At 40.7% G+C, this 24,410-nt stretch overlaps 1 protein-coding gene across 2 annotated transcripts in view; it reads right to left on the bottom strand.

The window, feature by feature from the left end:
• The window catches only part of sema6bb (sema domain, transmembrane domain (TM), and cytoplasmic domain, (semaphorin) 6Bb), a 126,309-nt gene that overhangs the window by 43,900 nt on the left and 57,999 nt on the right, over window positions 1-24,410 (bottom strand). For both annotated transcript variants that reach the window (XM_020632054.3, XM_065955947.1), the window contains exons 4-10: window positions 18,166-18,226; window positions 17,954-18,016; window positions 5,719-5,817; window positions 4,233-4,323; window positions 3,562-3,681; window positions 2,789-2,877; window positions 1,716-1,933 (exon numbers count right to left, since the gene is read on the bottom strand). In XM_020632054.3, the coding sequence (XP_020487710.2) occupies window positions 1,716-1,933; window positions 2,789-2,877; window positions 3,562-3,681; window positions 4,233-4,323; window positions 5,719-5,817; window positions 17,954-18,016; window positions 18,166-18,226 (741 nt within the window). The remainder of the gene's footprint in view (window positions 1-1,715; window positions 1,934-2,788; window positions 2,878-3,561; window positions 3,682-4,232; window positions 4,324-5,718; window positions 5,818-17,953; window positions 18,017-18,165; window positions 18,227-24,410) is intronic.

The raw sequence follows: 24,410 nt of genomic DNA, 5'->3' as shown, positions 1-24,410 counted from the left end.
TTACTCTTTTAGTTTAAAATGTTTAGCGCTGTACTAGTTCTCTAGAAGTTGTAAAATTCACTAATAGCCCAATCCTGATTTTTTCATTATAGGCATACTATTTGTAGATCATGGCCAAGGCTGCTTGGATGCAAGTCTAAAAGAAATGTTAGTGTGCTTGCTCCAATTTTAGAATATCCAGCAGTATATTTATACCCTGAAGTGAAACTTCTTTTGATTCATGTGCTCCTGAACAACTTTCATAGGAATGTAGCAGACACCTCCTCCTGTGCTGTATGCAGTTCTTCATAGATGAAAGTGTGTGCAAATTAGTTAGTAAGAGAGCAGAAAGGTTCAATCGGTTTTAAGAGAAATGAGAGAATGGGGAAATATATAGTAGGAAAAAGTGGGTAAGAAATGAACAAATTGCTGAAATATTCTACCAAAAGGAACAAAAAAGTGGATATAGGTAGTTAAGTGAACGATAGACATTTTGTATTTAGCCAAGTAAATTAGGAAAATGTGTTATAGCTTGTAAACGGATTAAAGCTGTTACTCATTCCATAGTCTCATTTCTTTCGGTACCTTCAGATCAGGGATTTTGTTAAGAAGAAGTTTACAACATTCCCTTTTCTAACCGCCATCAGCTGGTTAGAGGATTGTATCCGTGAAGGCCCTTCTGAGCATAATTCTATATCGCAAGTATATGACATCTTACTGTCGACAGCCTCGCCCATCTAAAGTCAAAGTGGGAGGATGATTTTGGCGAAAGACTCTCAGAAGAAACCTGGAAATCAGCTGTTGCTGGGATCCACTCAGCCTCTATTTGTGTCAGACATAATGTTTTTCAGTTTAAAATAATTCACAGACTTCACCTATCAAGGACCAGACTTGCCAAACTTTTTTCCTGAAATTGACCCACCCTGTCAACGGTGTAACTGGGACCCAGCGACTCTTTTTCACACTTTCTGGTCATGCCCAGGGATGAGAACATTTTGGAATAGGACTTTTGAGACATTTTCGTACATGTGTAATAAGGACATTGATCTGGTGCCGCAGTTGGCAGTATTTGGTGTGGCTCAGAGGGACCTGTGTCTCCCCCGAGCCCAGACCCGCGCTTTGGCCTTTTCATCATTGCTGGCAAGACGTCTAATTTTGTTTAATTGAAAGTCCAACTTGCCTCCTTTGCATAGCCACTGGGTCAGTGATGTCATGGCTCATTTGAAGCTGGGAAAGCTCAGATACACTACTCAAGGGTCAATCAACGAATTCTATAAAGTGTGGGGCCCATTCCTAGATTATTATGATAATGTCTACGCTTCAACAACGCTTCGAGAAATCCAATTTGATGCCTATATGTGCCTTCTACTGTATGGTATGTGATATTGTTTTTTTTCTTGTTTGTTTGTTTGTTTTTGGAGGCCAGTCTCCGGCGGGGGGGGATATTGTGTGATATCAATGTGTGTTTTTCCTTTGATTGCTTGAAAAACCAATAAAGATAATTTAATAATAATAATAAAGCTGTTACTCTAATATACTGTAATAAACGGTGGAAATAGCTAAGAGTAATTCAGAATGTAGTCAAAAGCAATGGATAAATAGTTTAATTATTATCAAAGTTACTGAATTGTTTGAAATATAACAGGGCCGTGAGTTCAACGAACATGATATGTAGAACGTTGAAAGAAAAAAGGGATATTTGGGTGTTAGTTGTTAGTTGTGGTCTGTGTTTGTACCTGTTAGCCGGTGTGGAGAACACCCCCAAGATTATGTCCCTGCCGTGCATCCTGATGATGGGGCTGGTGGAGTGCAGCAGGTTAAAGTAGAAGTGGGAGTCACCGGGGACGGAGCAGTTCAGACGGGCCTTCAGGAACGACGTCCACTGCTTCTCCAGGACGCGCTGGGACCCGCCCTGATCCCGTTTACAAACCCGGGCCACACGTGACACTACCACCTGCGAGAATTAAGGCACAGAGATGCAGATGTAGGCGTGGAGAATCATTTTGGAAGATACATTTTGACACATGATGACAGGCATGATTGTATGAGCTCACATATAACTCCAGGGATAAGCTTGGTGGTCGGAAAATCTTTTCAAAGCTTTGAGTTTTGAAGTCTATCACAACAGTAAAAGCTTTTTCAGACTGCATTGTATTCTCTAAGATTCTAATGACAAAGAGTCATCTGCCTGCTACCTGGAATCCTGAATCCCTGCTTTGACAGCTCATTGTTTTAAAAGTTAAATTTCATATCAGTTATTCATGAAAATTTCAGTACAACTAAAACCTGCTTCTTTGAACACCCTTAACCACAAAATGGTAATACTGTGTAAGCATCCATTTCCTCTTCCCCTGTAAACATGTCAAGGCCAGAGACCTTCTGCAATCTCTTCTACTTGAATATGAATTGCTAATGTATATTAGAAACTGGTTTTGTAGTGCTGATTGTCATGTATCCTCCAATCTGGTTGATTTAAAAAAAAAAAAAAGCCTTTCTCAGGTTAATACAGACACGAGTTGTTCGCTCAGAGTGCGATTTGTCAGATTAGATATGCAGATAAACAAATATGAGGTTGAAAGGTCAGTGAAGCTGAGGGAAAAGACTTGTATTGACATTCAAATAATGCCAACGGAGTTATACTAGAGCAGCATGTTTTGCTTTCATGGTGATGCATTCAAACAACATATTCACATATTCAGCTACAGTCCTTTAAAGGCGCTCTGAATAGACCAGAAGCTCATCTGTGTGAATACTAAGAGCTCAGAGGGGGAGAGAGGAGGAGAGAGTTTCATCATATCGACTTCCATACCTTCTCCAAGTAATTGAACTCCATGGCTATCTCTCTAAAGAAGAAGTAGATGTGAGGTCCCCACTCCACAGAACTGACGAAATACGGCTCTACAGGAGGGGGGGGGGGGGGGAGGGAGGGAGAGAGAGATAGGGTTAAATGAAATATAGATGGATCATGAGAAAGCACATAGCAGACAGTGTCTACATTTGCCGATGTATCATTCGCTCTCACGACACCGACGTAACATGAGGGCAGTGAGAACGAAGCACAGCCCATGTTTAATTTCATTACACGCTGAAAGGGGATTTCACACCAAACAATAAGCACATTATGACTCCCTGGTGTTTCAGACAACTCAGTTTCACGCCATGCACTTTGGGCCATTACACCCAGGGCCGGCTACAACCAATATTTGTTTCATTTTGACTGTTTGACCATCATGTAGATGTTCCAAACACAAGTTTGACATTCCCATGTCCAGCGAACCGAACATTCAGCTGTCAGACTGCTTACTCAGCACTCGGCTTCTGACACATGAATCGATCCTGCTTGCTGCTAAGTGATGCAGACACGCACTCAAAACATCAGACAAAAACATAAACAGCAGACACGAGTCTCTACCAGAAGATGTACTTGAGAAAATTGCCGCTTGCGCCTACACTTTCGAAAACGTAAACAGATACACCTTAACAAGCATACGGGAACACAAACACACACACACACACACACACACACACACACACACACACACACACACACACACACACACACACACACACACATTTCTTTACCTCTGAACCACTTGGAGTCATGCTTGACGGTGCGCAGAGCAGGACTGTCCCCAAGGCTCCGGTAGATCACCGCATCGATGGCAAGGAAGTCTGTCACTGTGGCTGTAAACAGATTCCCCTCTTAAACACACGCGCACACACACACACACACACACACACACACACACACACACGCATAGAAAGAAACATTTGTGAGTTTGACAACCTGGCAAAGAAACTGCACAACTTGGAACAAAAGTGCTAGAGTGAATGAGGTTTAACTTTCACAGTCTTGCATCATAATTAGTTTGGACATAATTGCAACTTTGCACGCACACACAAAAAACACTTTCACCTCAAGCTCATATTAGAAAATGGGATGATGGGATGATTGCTGAACAGTAATGGCTCCCTACAGTTGCAGCCTCAGAAAAGTTGATTTGATTACAGTGAAGTGTTTAAAGCTAATAAAATAAAACTGAGCGAACAAACAGAATGTTTAAATAACATTACTTCCTTTTGTTGAGCTCCCTTGTATTCAAGAGTGTAAAAATAAGAAGAATGATATGTTCAAAAAAATATTCATCTCTGAGATTGTACCAAAACTAAACCTGTGACAGCACATAGTGAAGGAGCACTGAATGATCAAGGGGAAGGAGAGAGAGTAGAGACTCAGACTAAATGTGTCTTACCTGCAAACAGAGCAACATTGGCGTGTTTAGGATCATACGGGCATCTCGCCATTCCACTGACCGGGTCTGCTATCATCTCAAGAGTGTCTCCCTGTTACGGCACACACACAAATACACATGCACACACATTGTTGATTCATAAACACTTCAATCAGCAAACTCCAAACAATATGAATGAATCTACATCATCATTATGAAAAGAAACAACAAACAGAGGGCCAATTAGGGAGTGTTACTGTAAGTGCAAAGTAATGACTCACTGGTGGCAATTAAACCCAGCATCAACAACAAGAGAGTCACAATCTCATGCATAAATAAAGCATACAAACTAACACCAGTGCACCAACATTAAGGGGTCCATACAACCACATTAAGTCACCAACAAGTTTTCATTTTCAATCTCATTTCTGCATGTCTCTGTTACACAAACATTTATAGCTGTATAGTTTTAGTCTCTTGCCAAGGCTGAAATAATTCATAGTTGTCATTTTTATTAAAACTCAGATATAAATAAAACAGTAGCTAGCATCACTAACTAGTCCCCAGAGAAACAGACGGCCTATCAGGCAGAGACAGGTGTGTTGTAGAGTGTCATTAGCGGCTGACAGATAATGGGCCAGGTACGTCTCCGTGTTCCACTGTTTCACTACGTTTGAAATGTGAGAGACTGAAAATAACACTTATCTGAAAAAGCCTTTGATAGTGTGGAAGAATTTTTTTCCCCCTCTCACTTTTTCAAACCCAACCGCCTTCATCCCTCGTTTAATATTCCTGCAGAATGATGTGAAATCAGCCGAGCTGCAGATTAATATTTATGCGCAGGTTCTCCTCCACAAGTTTTGAAATCGTTACTGTAATTGAGCGAGGCAGGGATTGGTCGGGAATGTGGAGCACGATCCGCTGGGTGAGCGAGTTTGATACGAACCCTTCAAGCTCTGACAGATAGATTTTGAAGAAAGTGGAACAAATATAACTCAGTGTCTAATTTAGTGAGTCAGGTCAGTCCGCATGTACACTTGTAGCTTGAACCCTGGCGTCTCTTTAATTCGGCCTCCAGCAAGGGGAACTGCTTTGGATTTCTTAAAGGAAATCTAACCGGGCAAACAAGTCACGTCTGCATCCTTATTCCTCCTCTTCCTCTTCTCCTCTCTTTGTTTTCTTCTTGATTATCTGTCTCTGACTCTCATTGATAACAAGCTCCGCAGACCACAAAGTTTGCAAGTCGAGAAATAACAACTGTTATATCTCAGAAGAACAAGGAGCTGGAACAACTTGGATAAATAAGTCCTGGGGAGGAAGTCAACACCGCCTGCAGTGCTGAACAAACAACGCTAATCAAGCCCTATGTTTTCATCTAAACAGGCATACTTATGTAGTGCCTTTGTTTGGGACTAATAGTTTCTGCATTCTTCACTGTTGTTTAATCAATCTGGCTTCATACTGACATTATGACGCAGGTTGTACGAGGTACAGCTTAGGTACTTACCGTATAGTTGGCACATAGCGGGTTAAAGGCGTTCGTCCCACACACAAACAAGCCGCCTTGTCTGCTGAGCAGCACCTTCATGAAATTTCGACACTCATCCTGCAGGAGAGAGAGAGAGAGAGAAATATAGAGAGAGGAGAGCTTAATATGCAAAGAGGGTGAAACTGAAAAGTAGAAGGTAAAATGATGGAACAAGTAAAGAAAGAACTTTTCAGAGACTGATTATACAAACCACACTGAGAAATGAAGCGTATTCAGTTGCCTGATGTGTTGAATTATCACACCATTAACACTGTCAATCACATCGATACAGTCCAAATGTAGCCTGCAGAGACTTTAAGTGTTTTCCCCTATAAACACACACACACAAACACACATGGCACACACACACACACACACACACACACACACACACACACACACACACACACACACACACACACACACACACACACACACACACACACACACACACACACACACACACACACACACACACAAACACACACAGCAGTGGACTGACAGATGATAATTCAAACCAGCTTCAGGACTTTAAAACAAGCAGCAGATTCAAGGCTAATTTCTACACTGCCAGGCGTCAAACTGCATAAAACTCTGCTTAATTACTGAATAAACCAAAGTCACACTTTCATTCTTGCGTGCACATTCTTTGAAATGAAAATTTGTGTTAGCACCACAAGACTTAATAGCTGCTCCCCCCCCCCCCCCGAGCCAAAATGTTAGAAATGTTGGTGTAGTGAAACTGAGAAAAATGACTTCCAAGTTATTCTCCTGCCTCGACAAAAGTAAAATGTGTCAGTATGTTTATAGTAGAAATGAATAAACTCACATGATAAACACTTTACTGGGTTAATCACACAATGCTACAGCTATAGCAGTACTTCCATTACTTAAACTAAACTATTTAAACCCTTTGGATATTTTTTAAGCTATCCATTTCACTGTTAATCTAGTTGTTCTGACTAACTATCTGACCTGGGAATAAATTATTTTTAGCTCTCAATTTCTTATTAGTTTAGGGAACATTATGAGTCCAGGTCCCCAGGTTACAAGAAGGAATCAATTTAAGCAATTTAAGAAAAAAAAAATCTGCTGCTTTACTACCTCAGTAAATATTTTTCTAAAGAGTTAATGGCCCCAAACCCTAGTTCCAAGTCTTCTTCATTACAGCATGGTGTTTTTACAGTACATTTTGGTCCCATTCAGAGTCAAATTACCAATAAAGCAGGTTATGGTTTTGGGCAAGGGTACCCATGATTAACAAGTTGCTACCATGGGAAGTCTATTGTTGAAAGATCAGAAAGAGTTATGCAATTGATTAATTTGTTTTTGTTTTTTCCTTTTATTATCATTTAATTCTTTCATCATTTAATACATAAAGGTCATAAAGTCATAACCTTTTTCTGCTTTCAACATTTCCTGTTAAACTTACACCCACTCGTAGTGCCTACACTCCGGTGAGGTCAACATAAGTGTGCCATACATTGAAGCACAACCACATAGGAGCTCGTAGGCGTATAGCGTTTCTGAGTGTCAGCTCTTCTGTGTATCTGCTCGGTTCACGGTCTTCAAGCTGAAACCACATACGAACTTGGTATTACCTATGTCATGAACTTGGCATGACCTGTGGATACATCACGTTTCTGCCAACGTGTTGAGGTGTTACAGGATCTTGAAAAAAGAGTGACTTTCTGGCTATAAAAACCCTGTAGAAAATCTGATCGGGGTTCCTTTTTGCTTTGCTAAACAAATCCACGCCACTCTGACTTTTGAAATCCCATTTTGGGACTTAGTCTCTGAGACCAAGATCTTTTAAAACCGTTTGGTCTTTGAGTTTTGCTTTTCTTTTCCATTTTTATATATTTTACTTTTACTGTTTTGTATTTGCATTTGGAATATCATTTGACATTTTTTAATACATTTTCAGAAACTTTGTGAAATCATTTTCTGACTGAAATCATTTACACCACAAAGACTGGAAGTTCCCCTTAAGGACCCCATGTATCTCGGAAGGTAAGTTTTGAGCAGTCACACCACGGCACACTTGTCTTACTGATTTATACACATCCCATACACACCTAACATCCTAGCGGGGGGAGTTCACAGTTATTCCCTCTCTGGGGGGTAATCTAGAGTCCTATACCAGGGGTTATCCTTGAATCTAATTATTCTAGAAATGAATGTTAGGCAGATAATCCTGGGGCTGTGATTATAACTTGTTCATCTGTCCTCCAAAGGGTGTTAGAGGAGTAATTTTACATAGCTCCTTCCACTAGGAAAGAGTAGAATAGCAGGTTGGCAGGGAGTGAGCTCTCATTTAGTTCAATAATTAGTTAACTAATGTGTGGTGAGCTTCCGTTAGCTATAGTAAAGTTATTCACCCCTTTTTGCATGTCCAAGACATGTTACACTATCAACAAGGATCAAGGTGCATGAAACTCACAATGTCCTCTAACTTTGGTCACTTCTTCATCTTTGGTGCAAAAACACCAACATAGTAATAGCCAAAGTTCAGAATTCAGAATTCAAAGTTTCAAAAGGGCAATTCACAAACAAGTTGGTGATGTCACAGTGTTTACTCCCATTTGTAAACGAGAGAGTGGAGACTGATATATGAGAAAAGAGCCAAAGGCCAGACTTAAACCCGTCTGCAGGAATGTAGCCTCCATACATGGGTCGCGACCTAACCGCAAGGCCATCTGTGCCCCAATATAAATTATATTTAAGAAAAATAAACAACATGATAATAAATAGGCTGATCTGTGTGTCCAGGGGTTCCTATGTTTTGGTGCTTATTAAAACTAAATTCTTATCATGGCCTTTGACTTCAAATGTCAGAAAGTACAGACTGCAGTTTGTGCGTGCGTGTGTGTGTGTGTGTGTGTGTGTGTGATTATGTGTTTCAAGAGTGAATGCTTGAAATGTACACTGGTAAGTAGCCACAATCATCACCCCTCCCCAATTACTAGTGTTCAGTGGGTCCAGCTGCCACACACACACTCACTTGCTTACATGCATGTGCACACGCACACACACACACATCCCAACACCAGATAGAGTCTACTTTAAGACCACCATCCAGATCAATGTCATCAGATTCAAAAATGTGCGTGTGCATGTGTATATGTGTGTGTGTGTGTGTGTGTGTGTGTGTGTGTGTGTGTGTGTTTAAGTGCGTAAGTGTGAAAGAGATCAAAGGCAATGCAGTGATTTGAGAGGCGAGTGAGTGTTATTCCAGATGCTCCACCCTACACCCTTCTGCCTCTCCACCTTCCTACTTACTCCTGGAAGGGATCGTGGTTTTGGGGGAAAAAAATGCAGGAAAGAAGTATGTTTTTTTTCCACGTTAGAGTCTGAGAAGTGTGCGTGTAAGGGTGCAGGGGGTGTGTCAACAGTGAGGTTTAATGGCACAGCACTGTGTGACAATTTGAGGTGACACAAATGTATGTGTGTTATTCCCGCACACATACAGCATGTGTTCATGTTGCCTGACACGTACATTATATCTGTGTGTATCTGTGTATGGCAGCACAGATGCATGCTTGTGTGTGAGAATCATTTGCATGCTGTTTGTCGGTGGGGCTACATTCTGTCAGCTTGGTCAGGGCTGTAATCACAAAGCCTGATGAAGCACCCTTAATAACAACCCGGCGCTGCTGCCAGCGTCTCAGAGAGAGGAGCCAAACCCCTGCACCAATGTAGTCATTTGGCAGAGCTTGTACACATAAAATGAAACATTTCATGACTACAAGATGAAAACAAGGGTGAGATCATACAGAACATTTCCGCCATTGAGTATTGATTTGAGTTTGGACTTAAAAATAGATCATAAAATCCTTCCCCTGTTGCAAACATGCTTTTCATTAACCCAGTTTCATTGTTTTTTTTGCCGAGCAATTTGGCACTTCCAGGTCTTTTCTATATTTAAAGCACAATTCAGTCAGCAGGATTAGGGTTTTCCATATTTAAAAAAAGTAAACCAATTACAAAGGATCAAGCACTAAAACATGGAATAAAACAATGCGATGTAAATCAAAATACTGTACATCTTGATTCTGCATTTTTTCCTCCCCCATGCCCCCCTGCCTCTTTTCTCTGCTCCCTCACTCTCTGGGCAGACTCCAGACAAAACGCCACCTGTGCTGGCTGGCAAGCCTTCCCCAGACCCAGACGACAGCAGCCCACCTCCTCCTCCCTCCTTCATCCTGCTCCTCTCGCTGACAGTGGCAGAGCTGCGTGGGCTCTGAAATATGTATCTGCAGCATAGATGAGCTACACAGAAGCACACGTCTGAGTGCAATATGGACACATTTGTGAATGGAGGAATGGTGATTTAATAAAGAAGAATGAGATGGAGTGTGATTAGATGTATCAATCTTGTGCATACATACATACATCCTAAGTGTGTGCATTTGTTTGTGTTGGAGTGTGCATAATGGGTGTGGGTGAAAGTTCATTCATTTAAAGGGGACAAAATCCAATTGCACAGTGTTTTTAATGTATATTTGGGTAACCTGAGTGTCTACCAACCCACAAAATGTGAAATAAATCCATCCAGTCCTTTCTTTGTGGTCTGCATAACTCTTACAATACAGAGACAAATGCTCAGTTTAAAATTTGCTCAATTTGTGACATCACAAGTGGGATTCTGGTAAAAAAAAAAAAATCCTCATTGGGGGGGGGGCTCATTGCATTTAAAGAAACACACACACCAAAACGGAGCGTTCTGATAGAGCTGGTTTATACAGGGTCACAAACCTCCTCTAGTGCTTGATTCTGAAGTTGTATTTTGAAAAAAGCACAGCACAGATGTTTCATTTAGAACACAGGGGACTGTTTGAAGAGGTGGAAAAGGGGTATAATATGTCCTTTTTAAAGTCGACACAGTGCAGACAGCATGTTTTAATCAGTGTCTTGATCTTAATACGGATGATAGCCAAGCTTTTACTCCTCTGCAGATGTTGACAGAGCTATGACGTCCATCATCACTTGGACACACTGCACTGACATTTATTTTCCTAAGACAAGAAAAAAGAACCAAATAGAAATAAATTTCAAGTGATCACACACAAGCAGTCGAAAGTTCTCCTGTTGCTACAACACATCTGCTCAAAACAACCTGCAGCAGTCAGACACCATTAAAGCTGAGGGGGCTCCACCTTCTGCATCTGCTTTCCATCTTTTTGTCTGAAACTCAACCTTTAGTCAGAGATGATAAACAACCTTTTCATTTGGCCTCAGAATGGGCTTAATGTTTGTTTTAATGATTCTTTACAAGCCAAAAAAAAAAGGTTTTTACCTGCGGCTATAATTAGCATTCCCATGCTAGGTAGAACCGAAATGCAAAACAGGCTCAGAAGTCGTAAAACCTTCTGCTCGTTTCTCTGCTTTAAGAGCCAACAAGGCCTTTTTCTGACTCACATAAAATACAAGAAGTTATCACGATGACCCGCTTAAGTAGTGATTGTACAATAGAAACCATCTAAGGCAGTACATCTAAGGATGTATTTAGCAAGCTGCTCCTCTAAATCTCCAAAGTTTCCATTACATGCCTGGCTAGTCCCCTGATGTTCGCGACCAGGGAGAAGAGAGCTTTTGCACTGCCAAGAGCCGCCATTGAGCCAGAAACTCTCCCACACAAACACAAACTGCATACACTACTCACACACACTCAAAGCTTTGGCGAGCCCTCATCTTCACTCATTAACAGCAGGCTTGTCATTTCCAGAAAAACCCCTGACGCACAATTTTGACTGAAAACAGCGACTCTCCATGACAGCAAAAAATGTATGTGTGTATGTGTGTGTGTGTGTGTGTGTGTGTGTGTGTTTGTGTGTGTGTGCATGTGGGTGGAGGATAAATTAACACTGGTACCAAATTAGCAGCAATGTGCTGATCTGAGTGCTGCGGTCTTACTCAGCATGTTAAAGCTAATCCGCGGCCCTCTGCGACACTTCATCCCTGTTTGATGGTAATTTTGACTGAGCACACCACAGGCCACAAACAAACAGCAGACACCAGAGGGAGAGAAAGCAAGATAATGGAGATAAGCGGAATTATTAAAGACACAAAAGTAAGAGAGACATAAAAGGAGAGAGTGAGAAAGAAAATAGAGAGAGAAAAGAAGAAACAGAAAAACTGAGGGTTTTTCCAGGTAAGTCAACCATGTGGCAGCCTCGGCTGTAGAGCTGACCTGCAGCAGGACCTATAGATCGTGGGGTCAGCTGATCTGCACTCGATTGTGGAAAGACACTGAAAACACACACATACGCACCACCAACACCGGTCAAACATACTCTAACCACAACACTTAACCTGTATGACCCCTGAACATCTCTCTGACTGACATCGGGCGAAGAAAACAGTAGCAAATTGTCATATGGTGACTATAACCATTTCACCGTGTAATACTGCCTGTAAGAACACTGAGTTTTAGGGGAAAGAACAAAAGAACACAGAACAAAAGGTATAGCATAACATTATAAAGCATGTCATCATTAAGGACTTTTTTTTCTAATCAAATCTTTATAATGACATTTACTATGTGATTTATCAAGCAAGTACACAAGGAGATATCATTAAAAGCTGTAAATCCCCAAGGTCCAAGCACCCAGTAAATCACAGCACAACAAGGAATAAATCAATACAGAGCCAATAAGGTCTAAATCACTTTAACTAATATAACCATCGCTGTATTGAAACACAAACACACTTTTTTAAAACCAAATTTTTACATGTTTTATTTTGTTTCCTATTAAGTCATCTTTATTTAATTGTTTATATTTTTAAGAGCAAATACATCTCTTCAATTTGTATTTTTAAGTTAAACACAACCTATTTTTAGCTATGTAAGGGATTATGATGCTGCAATATTGCACATATCTGTTATATTTTCATGTATTACCTATTCAGCTGGTGGTAACACACAGATAACCAGAACTTAACTATTTTTATTACAATTAAAGCAATTTAAATTGTAAATCAATTGATTATTATGCACCAACCAAGACACTATTTATAACTTCACATGATCTTATATTATTTGATTTATGTGACCTAAAAAGTGTACTATTTAGGTACAAAGCAACAATAAAATAACCAACCTATTTCCTGACAGTATTCAGAGGTTGTTTCAATTCATGAATCTTTATTTCTCTTTTGTTTCTGTTATGTTCTTCTGCTACTAAAACTTAGTAGTAATTTCACTTTTCCTTTTCATGTAATCCTTCACTATATTTTATATGAATATAACCTTTATGTGTTATTGGTGGTGGAGGAGATTTGTTTATATGAACAGAAATCTACAAACTATAGCAAAGACTTCAATGTGGAGTAATATGAAACAATAAACAACTCCATTCAAACTGGTATGTAGTGCTGGTGAGATTAACAAAAGGACCTCGAGTACAAGAACTGAAAGTGACTCCACATGTGGCGTTTTAAAAGTGATTGATTTATGAGCCAAAAAATGTCTCTGAAACTGAATCTTCTGCCCGTCCAACAAGATAAAGCCTTCAGGCTGGACGCCTGAAAACCCAGAGCTCCTCTGAGAGCACGATCAACGCAATATTGATCAAACAATCTCACTAAGTGCTGCTTATAGTGATGCCCAACCGCTCTTTAAAAGCGCTCTATATGGAATTGCCTTTGTTTGCATGTTCATGCCACACTGCTATGGGCGGATGTGTTGGCATGGAGCCACCTCAGGGGAGCATCTCAGCCTCTTATCTCCTGCTCCCCTTTGTTTTCATATGAGGAAAAGGGAGGGAAGGGGACGGAATGACAAAGAAAGATGAAAAGGGCAAATACAAGAGAGATAAAAAAAAAAAAGCGAGGGGAAATCAAAAGGCAAAGGAGAATAGGACAGGAATATGAAGGGTGAGTGACACCCAGGCCAACTGTTGCATTGAGCTACAATCGTTCAGTCAACACAGGAGAAGGAAAAAGGGGAAAGAATTGGGATATTGAATTTTCAGCGTAATTAGGGAGAATACTATGTCCTTTGTGATCAACCAGGCAGAAACATTTAATTACAAAACCAATTACGAGGTGGTGGATGTGTCACATCTGACACAACCGCTCCCCAAGCAGAACAGAACATTTCCAGGAGGTGAAGTGAAGGGGAGAGAGGGAGCTGGAGGCAAATATAAAATGACTGCATGACAGTTGTGTTAGTGCTGATTTTCACCTTTAATTGTGTTCATGTATGTGTGGGAGAGCAAAGCAAAGCAGATAAAAACACTCCTTAAACATGAATATGTATGAACATACACTAAATGAAATGCATATGAGGGTTGATAATTCCACCTCCAGTATATATATATATGAAAGAACCTCCACGTTGTGTGTATGTGCGCAATATTCATTCAGCTCAACATCCAACATGACGAAAACAACAGCAAAAGGTAAGAAAAATAACACTCGAGCTATCCGCTGCATTTATAAACAAAAGCCCTGCGGCAAAAGCTGTAGCCAGACAATGCCATTGAAATATTGATATAAAATGTATAATTTTGGTTTTCATAACAGGATCATAGCTAAAGATACTTTTTGAACAAAGGAAAGGTGCAGGGGTACATGGGATATATAGTTCCTGACCATAGTTCCCAAGGTTTGTCATTTAAATGAACAACTCATTATTCCACATAGTCATCATGTGCACCTTTACATATTGATTCAGAAGGCTTCATTAGATGCCAATAGTGATCAGGTTTTAAATATAATTTCTGAGTTACACATGAGCCCACGTTGTTCTATTAACGGCTTTTCTTTGAGTGGAGTTTGCATGTTTTCTTCAGGTAGTCCGGCTTCCTCCCACAGTCCAATGAAATGCTTGATAGATTAATTGCTGACTGTTAATTGCAAGTAGATGTGACTGTGAGATTAAATGGATGTTTGTCTCTATTTGTGAATGACTTGTGATCTGTCCAGTGTGTACCCCACCTCTTGCCCATTAACAGCTGGGATCAGCTGCAGCACCATGTGACCTCAAACAGGAGGAGTGGTAGAGATAATGGCTGTTTTCTTCTTTGAATTTCCATTGAATGTACTGTACCATACAACAGAGTAACTGCTGTGTCATTATCTTGATGTACCTTATGGAGTCATGTTGTGATTAGTGGGCCCCTGATCTTTAATCTCATGAACATACTCAAATCAGGTTCTAGGTTTATGGAAACATGTGTTTCATGAACAAAAGTAAGGGTATTGAAGAAAGAGTTAATATGGATTAAAAGTGAATCTTGCTTGGATGTGGACAGGTTATTTTGTAAAATTGCAGTTTTGCTTAAAGAGCCCATATTCTGCCCTTTTTGGGGTTCATATGTTTAATCTATGTATCTACTTTTGTACGTTCACAATAGCTAAAGTCCAAAAAAAGTATCTGTTTTCATGTACTGCTCCTCCTTGCTCCCTCTCCACTCTGAGTCCGTCAGCTACACTCTGTTGAGCCCACACTGTTAGACCCCACGTGGGCCAAGTCTGCTCTGATTGGTCTGCTGATCCGCTCTGTCGTTATTGGTCAGTTGCTCAGCACGCGTCTCGGAAATTTCAACATGAGCTGCAGGGCTTGCCACAACGAGCCAGTGGACTTAGATCAGTGATCTCACACTGACAATGACGTTGGACTGACCAATTTTTATCGAGGGGGGCTGGAACCGAGCGTTACATGCAGCTAATGCTACAGCTAACAGGAGGAGGTAGGAGAAGCCGCGTTTCCGCAGACTTTGAATTTTTGCACATAGATGTGCCTAAACATGCACAGGACACTTGGAAAACACACAAAAGAGCATATAAAACCAGAAAAAGCATAACATGGGACCTTTAATACTGTCTCAGGGAGGTGTTCCAAAATGACTGTGCTCTAATTTCTAAGGCGTTTATTTGTGTTGTTTTACAGGATGTATGCCAGATGTCAGTTCCAATGCTTTCTCGCTTCTCAAGCATCTGGAATGAAAATAAGTGTCTTTTAAGTCAAATTTTTGTAAAAAGAAAAGGACTGAATATTGCCATTCAGAAAACCATATTTGTTGTACCCTATAGTGGCCTGGGTGTGTGAATGTAGTGTGTGTGTGTGTGTGTGTGTGTGTGTGTGTGTGTGTGTGTGTGTGTGTGTGTGTGTGTGTGTGTGTGTGTGTGACTAAACTTGCTGATATGTTTGTGCATTTGCACACACTGCACATCCATTCATTTGAGCCCAGAGAGCTGACTGAAAGGACCTGGCAGTGTTCTTATCTCCCTCACATTGCCGTGTGACTCACAGCCTCACCAGGCAGCACAGTCATTAGGGGCAAGAAGACCTTTCATATCTCTGTCAGCCCCGCAGCCCTCCTCAGGGCCGGCCAACAGGGACCAGCCCACTCCCCCCTTTCTCCTCTCCTCCCCCCTCCAGTCCTCTCCTCTCATTTCCTCTCCTCAACCGCCCTGTCTTTCCCATACTTCTCCTCTTCTTTATACATCTTCCCTCCTCTTCACTCTCACACCATTTTGTGCCTCCTCCTCCTCCTCCCCTCAGCCTACCTTTATTGTCGCTGTCCCTCTATTCTCCATTGTGTTTCTGTCTGGCAGTGTCTCACACACATTTCATGTCAGGTGTTCTCCCACTGTGTTAAATAAGTCTTTTTTTTCCCTCAGCCTTGAGGGGACAGAACCTATGATTCCCTCACACACACATAGACACTCAATACGTGCTGTTTGTGTGTGGCAGACAGCAGCTGGATGTGTGTCTTAGAGATATCGGAGGTATTCAGGCGTGGGCTGCCGCTGGCTGCTGGGACGTTTCACCCCATCTCTTCCTTACAGTCTTGGCTTCCAAACGCCCACCTGCATTTTCTGAGTGCAAAAACTGCATTCCTATCTCATGAAGGTGGGACAAGTGGTGTAAAGGGAGGAGTGGCTGTATTCTTCTGATCAATGTCTGTGTGAGTTTTTGCGATTGGTTAGATGAGCTGGCACAATGAGATAATACATGGGCAAACACCCCCTCTTTGTTTTGCTGTGCCAGCAGGCATGACAGTCAGATGACTGGCACAATGAAACCAAGGCTCCAGGCGGGGAAACATATGCAGTCCTACTGTTATTCACCTGTATACAATATCTGCCTGAAATATTTGAGAAAAAGTGCATAAGTCTTAAAGTAAAGCTGATGGATTGAGACAAAAATGACAAAAATGTTGGCCTTTGTACATAAAATCTTGTCACATAAACTTCTCTGAAGAGAAACTTTGAAAATAAATTCAGTAAGAAAGTGAAAAAAAAGAGAAATTGAAAATGTAATGCTGAAATAAATTGAAAAAGCAGAGATTTAAGACTGTTTTATTACTGCAAAAATAATTTTTAAGGTAGATATGCTTTAAAATATGAAATAGATCAAGAAATGTAACTGTTGGTCTCACTTGCTTAAAGGGACAAACCTCAAGTTAGTTTGATCACAACAGTTGCAGTAAATCTCTTGACACCTCTGCTTTTATTTTTGTGGTTTTACTGCTCGCAGTAAAGCTGTTTAAAGCTCATGCTTGGAGTATTTTGTTGTTCATGAAACAAACTGAAAATAATACTGATGTCTCTATATGACCTACAAAAGCACAACAGACAATCAACGACAAGGCTGATTACTTCTCTTTGAATATTTTAAATGTCTGTTGTTGCTGCTGCAGGACTGCTGCTAAAACAGCTTTTGTTTACAATGATTAACAATGACAAATACTTTGAGATTGTCAGAAAAAACTACTTAAACAGATATAGGACAAATACAAACTATGCAAAGAGATAACATGCCCTGCTTGTCCCCTGTCCACAGGCTGCACACAAAAAAAAACACAGACTGAAAGTTCCTTGCAGGAGGTTTAATCTCAGTGCCTAAATGCGGTTATTGAAGTAAAAAAACTTAAAATGGTTTACTGTACACAGCCTTTCTACCTGCATAATGGCTAGGTTAAAGTCTTGCTGTTTCTGTAGTTGAGAATCTAGGACCTTAAGAATAAAAAAATGACTTGAGGAGAAGGTGGAGTTTTTAGGTTTATGGATCTTTTAGGTATAATGTCAATGTAGTATTCCAATGTAGTTTAACTTCCCCCTTGTTGCCAAAAAATTAACCTAATTTCAAGAGCAAATTATTCAAGAATGTACTTTTATGCAAGAGCCAAAGAAAGAGACAGAAAATATGTCAGTTCTTAAAAAAGAAAGAGAAGATAAAGAAACAGACACTTGGTCTCACCTCATGCTTGCCCTTCATCCTGCAGATCCTGATGTCATTCTTGTTGGACTCCCACGTTCTCTTCTGTACACGAAAAACACATGTATACAGCTGCTTAGCTACATTTGCATTCCTCTGGAGTACAAAATTACAATTTTCAGCCTGCTGACATTTAATATGTGCAGCTAAAGGGTGAATTTGATGATTTAGTGGTCAGTCCGAAAGGCGCTCACCTTGCTGTAGAACATCTCATCTCCTGCTACGATGTCCAACTCCACACGGAAAAGGTCGTCCCTGAGAGAGAGAGAGAGAGACATACGGTAAGAGCAGTAAGAGCATTCATCCGATGCTTGAGAAAGCACTAAACAAACCATGTATACCAGTTACACAGCAGATCAAATATTGCTAGCTCAGAACAGTGCGTGTCTATTGCAATTCTTCTTTTGGATGAAATCCAGGCCACACATTCAATTCAAACTTGGAGTATGAATGTTACCACTTTGTATTGACTCTGTGGGGTTTAACTACTAAATAATTCTGAACATGCAGCTATGTAATGCATACATATTAGAGGAATCTACTCATTTGAGGCTGATCAGACCCTCAGAGATAAGGGAACAGCTTTACAATATCATCCCTTTCTCCAAGTATATATATGAGAAATGGTACCCGACTGCATAATGCTGTCTCATATTTCCCCTTCGTCTCCGCTCATTAAACTTGACTCGCTGCATCGAATTTACTCCACAGCCCAGAATTCAGCTTATCGTTCTTATTCAAAAGAGTGAAATTGAATTAATGGATGACTTAATCAAGTAGTTACACTGATGCTTGCACACCCCCACGTTGTGCCCACATGAGGTCTGAAACGGCATGCATGTATTCATGATACACACACTGCTTTCTCACACTCTTAATTTGCTGATAATTCTGCAGTAACCTTGGATGTGGCTGTGAAAATGCTAACGAAATGAGAGTTGAGCTAGGCAGCTAAAAGCTGACGTTTGCATATTGATCAAGGCCTCTGTATCAGCCGGGATGGATCTGGATTTTCTACGCAGGGGACGAGGCTTTGAGTGGACTAATCTGTAAATCTGCCATAGCTGTGTTATTGCAGTAGTATCGATCCCATCTCTGATCCGGCTCTGCCTCCCATCTATACTGCATGTTCTGCTAGTTCCATCAATTCTGCATCCATGTACAAGAGCCTGAGTGAGTGTATCAATGTGTGTTTGCATCTTGTTTTTTTTTTCCTGAAACAAAGACGTGTGAAAATGTGTATATGATGAGAGCACCGGTAGGCCATCAGGTTACTCCACTGAATAATTAATCCTCTTTCCTTTTGGCGTGTTAAAAGAGCCCCACTTTGGTCAACCTCGTTAAACAGGAAAAAGACTAACAGGCAAAGAAGTGCAAAATCACTAAACACTTGCACACTGTGTCCCTGCTTAATAGGTCAGAGTTTAAGCATCCTCCAAACAGTGGAGTGGGCCTGAGTGTGAGGCGTAATCTCATCCATGATGCTCCAGTGTTGTTCTCAGCATTAACATAATGAATATAGCACCGAGCCTTCTAGTCAGAGTGGCTCCCATCCAGGACTGTTGCTTCTGATAGTGCAGAGGAGGGGGAATGATTTATGCAGCTGCTTGTGTTGCTCCAGCCCTTCTCTTGCCTTACAGGATATTTGAGTGATGCGAAACCTAAGGCTTGTATGTTTTTTATTTGCACATGTGCTCGGTTGTGGATTTAAAGTGGACTGCATGTGGTTGAAGGTTAGGATTAACACGGTAACATGTATGTAAAGATGTCGTTATTCTTTCTGTAACAGAATGCCTGGAAATTCCTTGACTCACTAGGTCATAAATTACAAAGGCACCTCAACTCAGTTTAGGGTTAAGGGGTTCACTCCTTACACCTACAAATCAAAAGTCTATTTCTTTATCTGGCCTTGTGCGCATTCCTAAACTGTCATTTCATCGACCCCTCTGACCCTTTTTGACCTGACTAATACAAAAGCAACAAGATTCAACAAAAACTGTCAACATATCCTTATTTTCTGACTTGACCAGCTGATGAACTTCCTCCTTTGGGCCCATCAAACAACAGCAGCATCAGGGTCCAGACAGCTCACGCTGCCAAGTTTCCTGCATTTGCTGTTCAGTTTCCCAACTCTTCTCCCTGCTTGCAGTCATATTGTGGTTCAGTGTGAGCAGGACTGAGCCTTCCTGAGCCTGCAAATGTACAAGGACAAGCTGCTCTACTGGATGAAATTGAAATGGAAAGATTTGGGCTGACCACTGAGATACCCTGATCCTTCTGCTGACTGAGGCAGAGTACTGAGGCATGGCTAGGAGCGACTTTCAATGTACCAGGATGGTCTAAATATGTGCCTGAGTAAGCAGCCTGGTCCAAAACTATAGTCTAAAAAGGGAATTTGCAATGTTACCCAAATTTAAAGGTTGGCTTGGTAAAATCCTGCACTGCAGACTAAGTTTATTGAAACAGCAACTTGTTATTCAAAGACCTTTAAGCCCACTATCTCTGACCATGAGAGTCACTCAATTAAGCATATGCCGTGAAATTCACACAGACGTGTCCTAAGACCGGTTTATTGATAGATTATAGATCACTCTCTTCTCTGCTTAACTTAATTACATTAAAAAAGATTATCGATTGAATTTTCTGTTTTAAATAATCTCTCCAGCTCTGTACACAAAGTGTCTCTCATCCTCTGTGCGTAAAGGCACACACTCTCCCTCTCGACCGACTGTATGAGCTCTCTCTCCTTTTCAGAGGTTGTAGTTATTAAAAGAATAATCAACTACAACGCCAAAACTGAATCAAAATCAGGGCAACAACTAGTTTGGAGCTTGTGCCAGTGTTAAAGATTCACCCCGCTACCCATCGTACTGCACGTTCTGCCCGCTCGCCTCATAGACTGTAAATATTACGCTCGCCTGCCTGGGAGCTGGAGTCTGACGTCACTTTTCTGCGTCGTCCACTTTGCCATTTCGTTTTCGAGTTGGTTTGAATTATGATCACTTTTTAGCACGGCAAGTTTGAAAACGAAAAGCGAAAGACCTTTTAGTTTTCATTTGAATTATGTCATACAATATGCATACACAGATAGTAAAAGTATAATGCAAACTGGATGACTGAATATTCATTTTAAATATAGTAATGCACCTATATTCTGAAAATTAAAACGTGTTTCTGTTACTGTATTTTCATTTTAAAATCAACTTTTTCATTTGAATTATGATACAGATTTAGCGGGGCATTTTTTGAAAATGATAAAGCAAATGTCATTTTCTTCCTCATTTTAATGTAGTCAAAGAATGTGCATTTTTGAAGTTGAAAACTAAAATTCAAATTAGATAAATTAATCATTTTATGTTTGAGTCAAATAATACACTCATATTCTGAAAATTAAAAAGAATTTCTCTTAATGCATTTGAATTTTCAAATTAGCTTTATCATTTGAATTTTGATCACTAATCGCTTCCATAGTAGGCCACCAACATTTGTTACAAACACCATGGAAAGACACATCTTGAAGGCAGGGTTGGTAATTTTGGAAAACTAGCATGATTTTGAAAGTAGCATTCCCTCAGTGCTCCGTCTGCACCCACCCCCTCCCCTTTGTGTTCCCTCAAAAGCCACGCCCCTCACTTACATGCACAAGCGCCATTGGTCCAGAAGCGGACCTCAGCTCATGCTTTGAGTGTGGGCTCGTGCATGCAAGAGGTAGAGAACGAGCAGGGAGACAGGGAGGCGTGATTGGTTCATCAGATTGGGACCTCGTGGCAGACATTGGTCAAAGTTTTTACAGGCTTACAACTGCTACAGATGACAGATTTTCTTTATTCCTTTTTCAGAGCACATGAGTTATTAATGTCTGTCAGGACCTAAAAACAATTTCAACCAAAATCTTAAAAAGTGTATCTGGAGAAAATTACAAACCCTGCCTTTAAAAGTTAATAAAATACATCAATAAATACATCTGTATCCAAATGAAATATTCTCACATATTAAGGATGCATTATGTGTCGTATTTTGAGTTATTGGAATTTTTGGAATTTTTGTCCTATATATAATCTAACATAATGTGTAAGGAGAGAGGTTGCTTAAAACATGAGGCAGCCTCAGGAACTATTACTGTTTATTTTTTATTTATGACTCATTGTTTAGTCTGAATTATTTAAATGATAAATCATTCAATAGCACAAAGGTTAGATATACAGTTAATATTTACAGTTATAATAGGATTATACAGATGGTGCTTTTTGTTTTAAGATCTTGCATTGTTACAATTTATTTTTCTTCGTTACCTGATAAGAATTGGCTTATCAGGCCTGAACTTAATACGTAAATATTAAATACAGGACGTGGCCTATCAGACAGCTGACAACTGAATAGCTTGCAGACACTTGTTGCAGCCATTACATATGTATGTACCTTTTTAAGTTTAGTTTATTAGCTCAGTTTGGTCTTTTAATTTCTCTTCAGTCCACTTTATTGACATCTTGCATTCTCTATTTTCATTCACGTTAGGGTATTGGAAACCAGTTTTTGTAAATCCAACAATGAGGTTAGACTCACACTATATCACTGCATTAGCGTGTCATTTAAAGCAAGTATCCTTATAAAGCATTTTTATAATACTTGGAAAAAGTGTCTGTGTCCAAGCTGGTCTTCAACTGTGTGTTTGTGCGTCCATTACCTACCACACACAAAATAAAAGACACACACAAAGACACGACAAGTCAGCAAGCTGAACTTTCTCTCTTCACACTGCAGCTGATCAGCCTGGCAGCTTTACCTCCCAAGCTTCCCAGCCTTTTCCACAATTTGGCATCTTACTGTCTGTCTGCTGTCGGACATTTGACCTGCCTGTGACTGCTGATTGACCCCTGGTGACCTCTGAGGTCAGCGTTTGTGAGCTACCTCAAACCAGGTAGTAAACAAAGACACTTTCCATTTACACCTGATGCAAAAGGTAAACACACAGATACAAATGATAGAAACTCTGTATGCTTCTTCCCAATTGGAAAACTTAATTGAGCATTGGATTTATTCCTTTGGTCCCTTTTGTAATCGGTAAACACTCACAAATTGACTTATATTTGTGTGTATTAGCCCTTTAGATGTTACTGAGGCCTGAAGACCACAGGATCTGTTGATGCTCGTCTTGACAGCAATGAAACGGGGCTTAACACAGCAAGGAGCTTTACTCTACCTGCCACCATCCAAAAACATGGTTTACTTCCATTTAGCAAGGATGGGAAGAGGACAGGGAGAGGTAGCTGCTCTCAGCGGGTGCTCGGGGCAGGGATTTAGCAGCACCTGCAGTCTGAGGAGCAGCTATGCTAATGGTGACAGGATTTGGGGATGAGTGAGGCGTCTTATCAGGCCGTGCACTCTGCAGGAGCTTTCTGCAGTCAAACCTGTCACCTCACAGGTACTTATTTATACATCATACATTTAAAAACTCTGCCTCCCTGCCGGGCTGTCAGTGGCTCACACAAGCTCTCGTACATGGATCTATCATTTGCCGTCACGAAGCCGCAAACAGTATTAGCCACTTACAAGAAATATATAAATATAGTCAAGAAACGCTCTTTCTCTGAATCTCTCATGATGCCATCAACCTCTCTCGCCTCTGTCGTCCTTCTGCCTGTCAGTCTAGAATTTCATTATCATGCCGTTAGCGGAGACATTTATATCAGTTTACCTCTTTTCAGTGAGAATTTCTTCCGCTGCAAATTGAAATAAACGTCTCTCAAGCTGTTTCATGACTGTGCCTACATTTTAAAGCAGACATGTAGACTACAGTAGTTGTCTGTAGGCAGCTTTACAATCAGACATCATGTGTGTGCTTACAGACCCCACTCAGCACAGACAGAATGGCTGGAACCATATTACATAGCGTGATATATTTACTACCAAGTCTCAGTAGAGAGGTTAGACCAGCTGGAGGCCAGGGACTGGGTCATTTCCTGGACCACAGTGGCGTCTCTTATTGAAAACCACTTCAGTCTTCTTTCAGACTGCCACTACAGCAAATAACGATCACCATATGTGGGAGCCTACTGTGTCTCATTGCTGTAGCATGTCTGAAGCTAAATTATTTTCTGACAAGAGGGGCAGTAAATCTTGAGGTGTGTGTTTTTTGTTAGTTCAGTCTGCTTTCGGTTGGCTCCTGGATGGCTCCGGGGAGCAGCACATGTAGGTTTAAAGTGTAAAAACTTGGTTCAACTGAGCAGGCTGTCCTTGTCTGGCTCTCCTGACCACCAGGGCTACTGTCAGCATCAGCACATTCACCAGACTGACACACATATGGGGTCTATCTCCATATGGACAACCAACTAGAAAACATTTTTCTTGCCAAATATCAACCTTGAATGGAGCCACTGTCACAGATTTGTCGGCAAATTCATATTTTTTTTCTGAGTCTTTGTAGTTATCAATACATCTG

The sequence above is a fragment of the Labrus bergylta genome, chromosome 6 (assembly GCF_963930695.1).
Source record: "Labrus bergylta chromosome 6, fLabBer1.1, whole genome shotgun sequence".
Taxonomy (NCBI): domain Eukaryota; kingdom Metazoa; phylum Chordata; class Actinopteri; order Labriformes; family Labridae; genus Labrus; species Labrus bergylta.
Note: the sequence above shows the minus strand (reverse complement) of the source record. Positions and strands in the feature narration are given on the sequence as shown.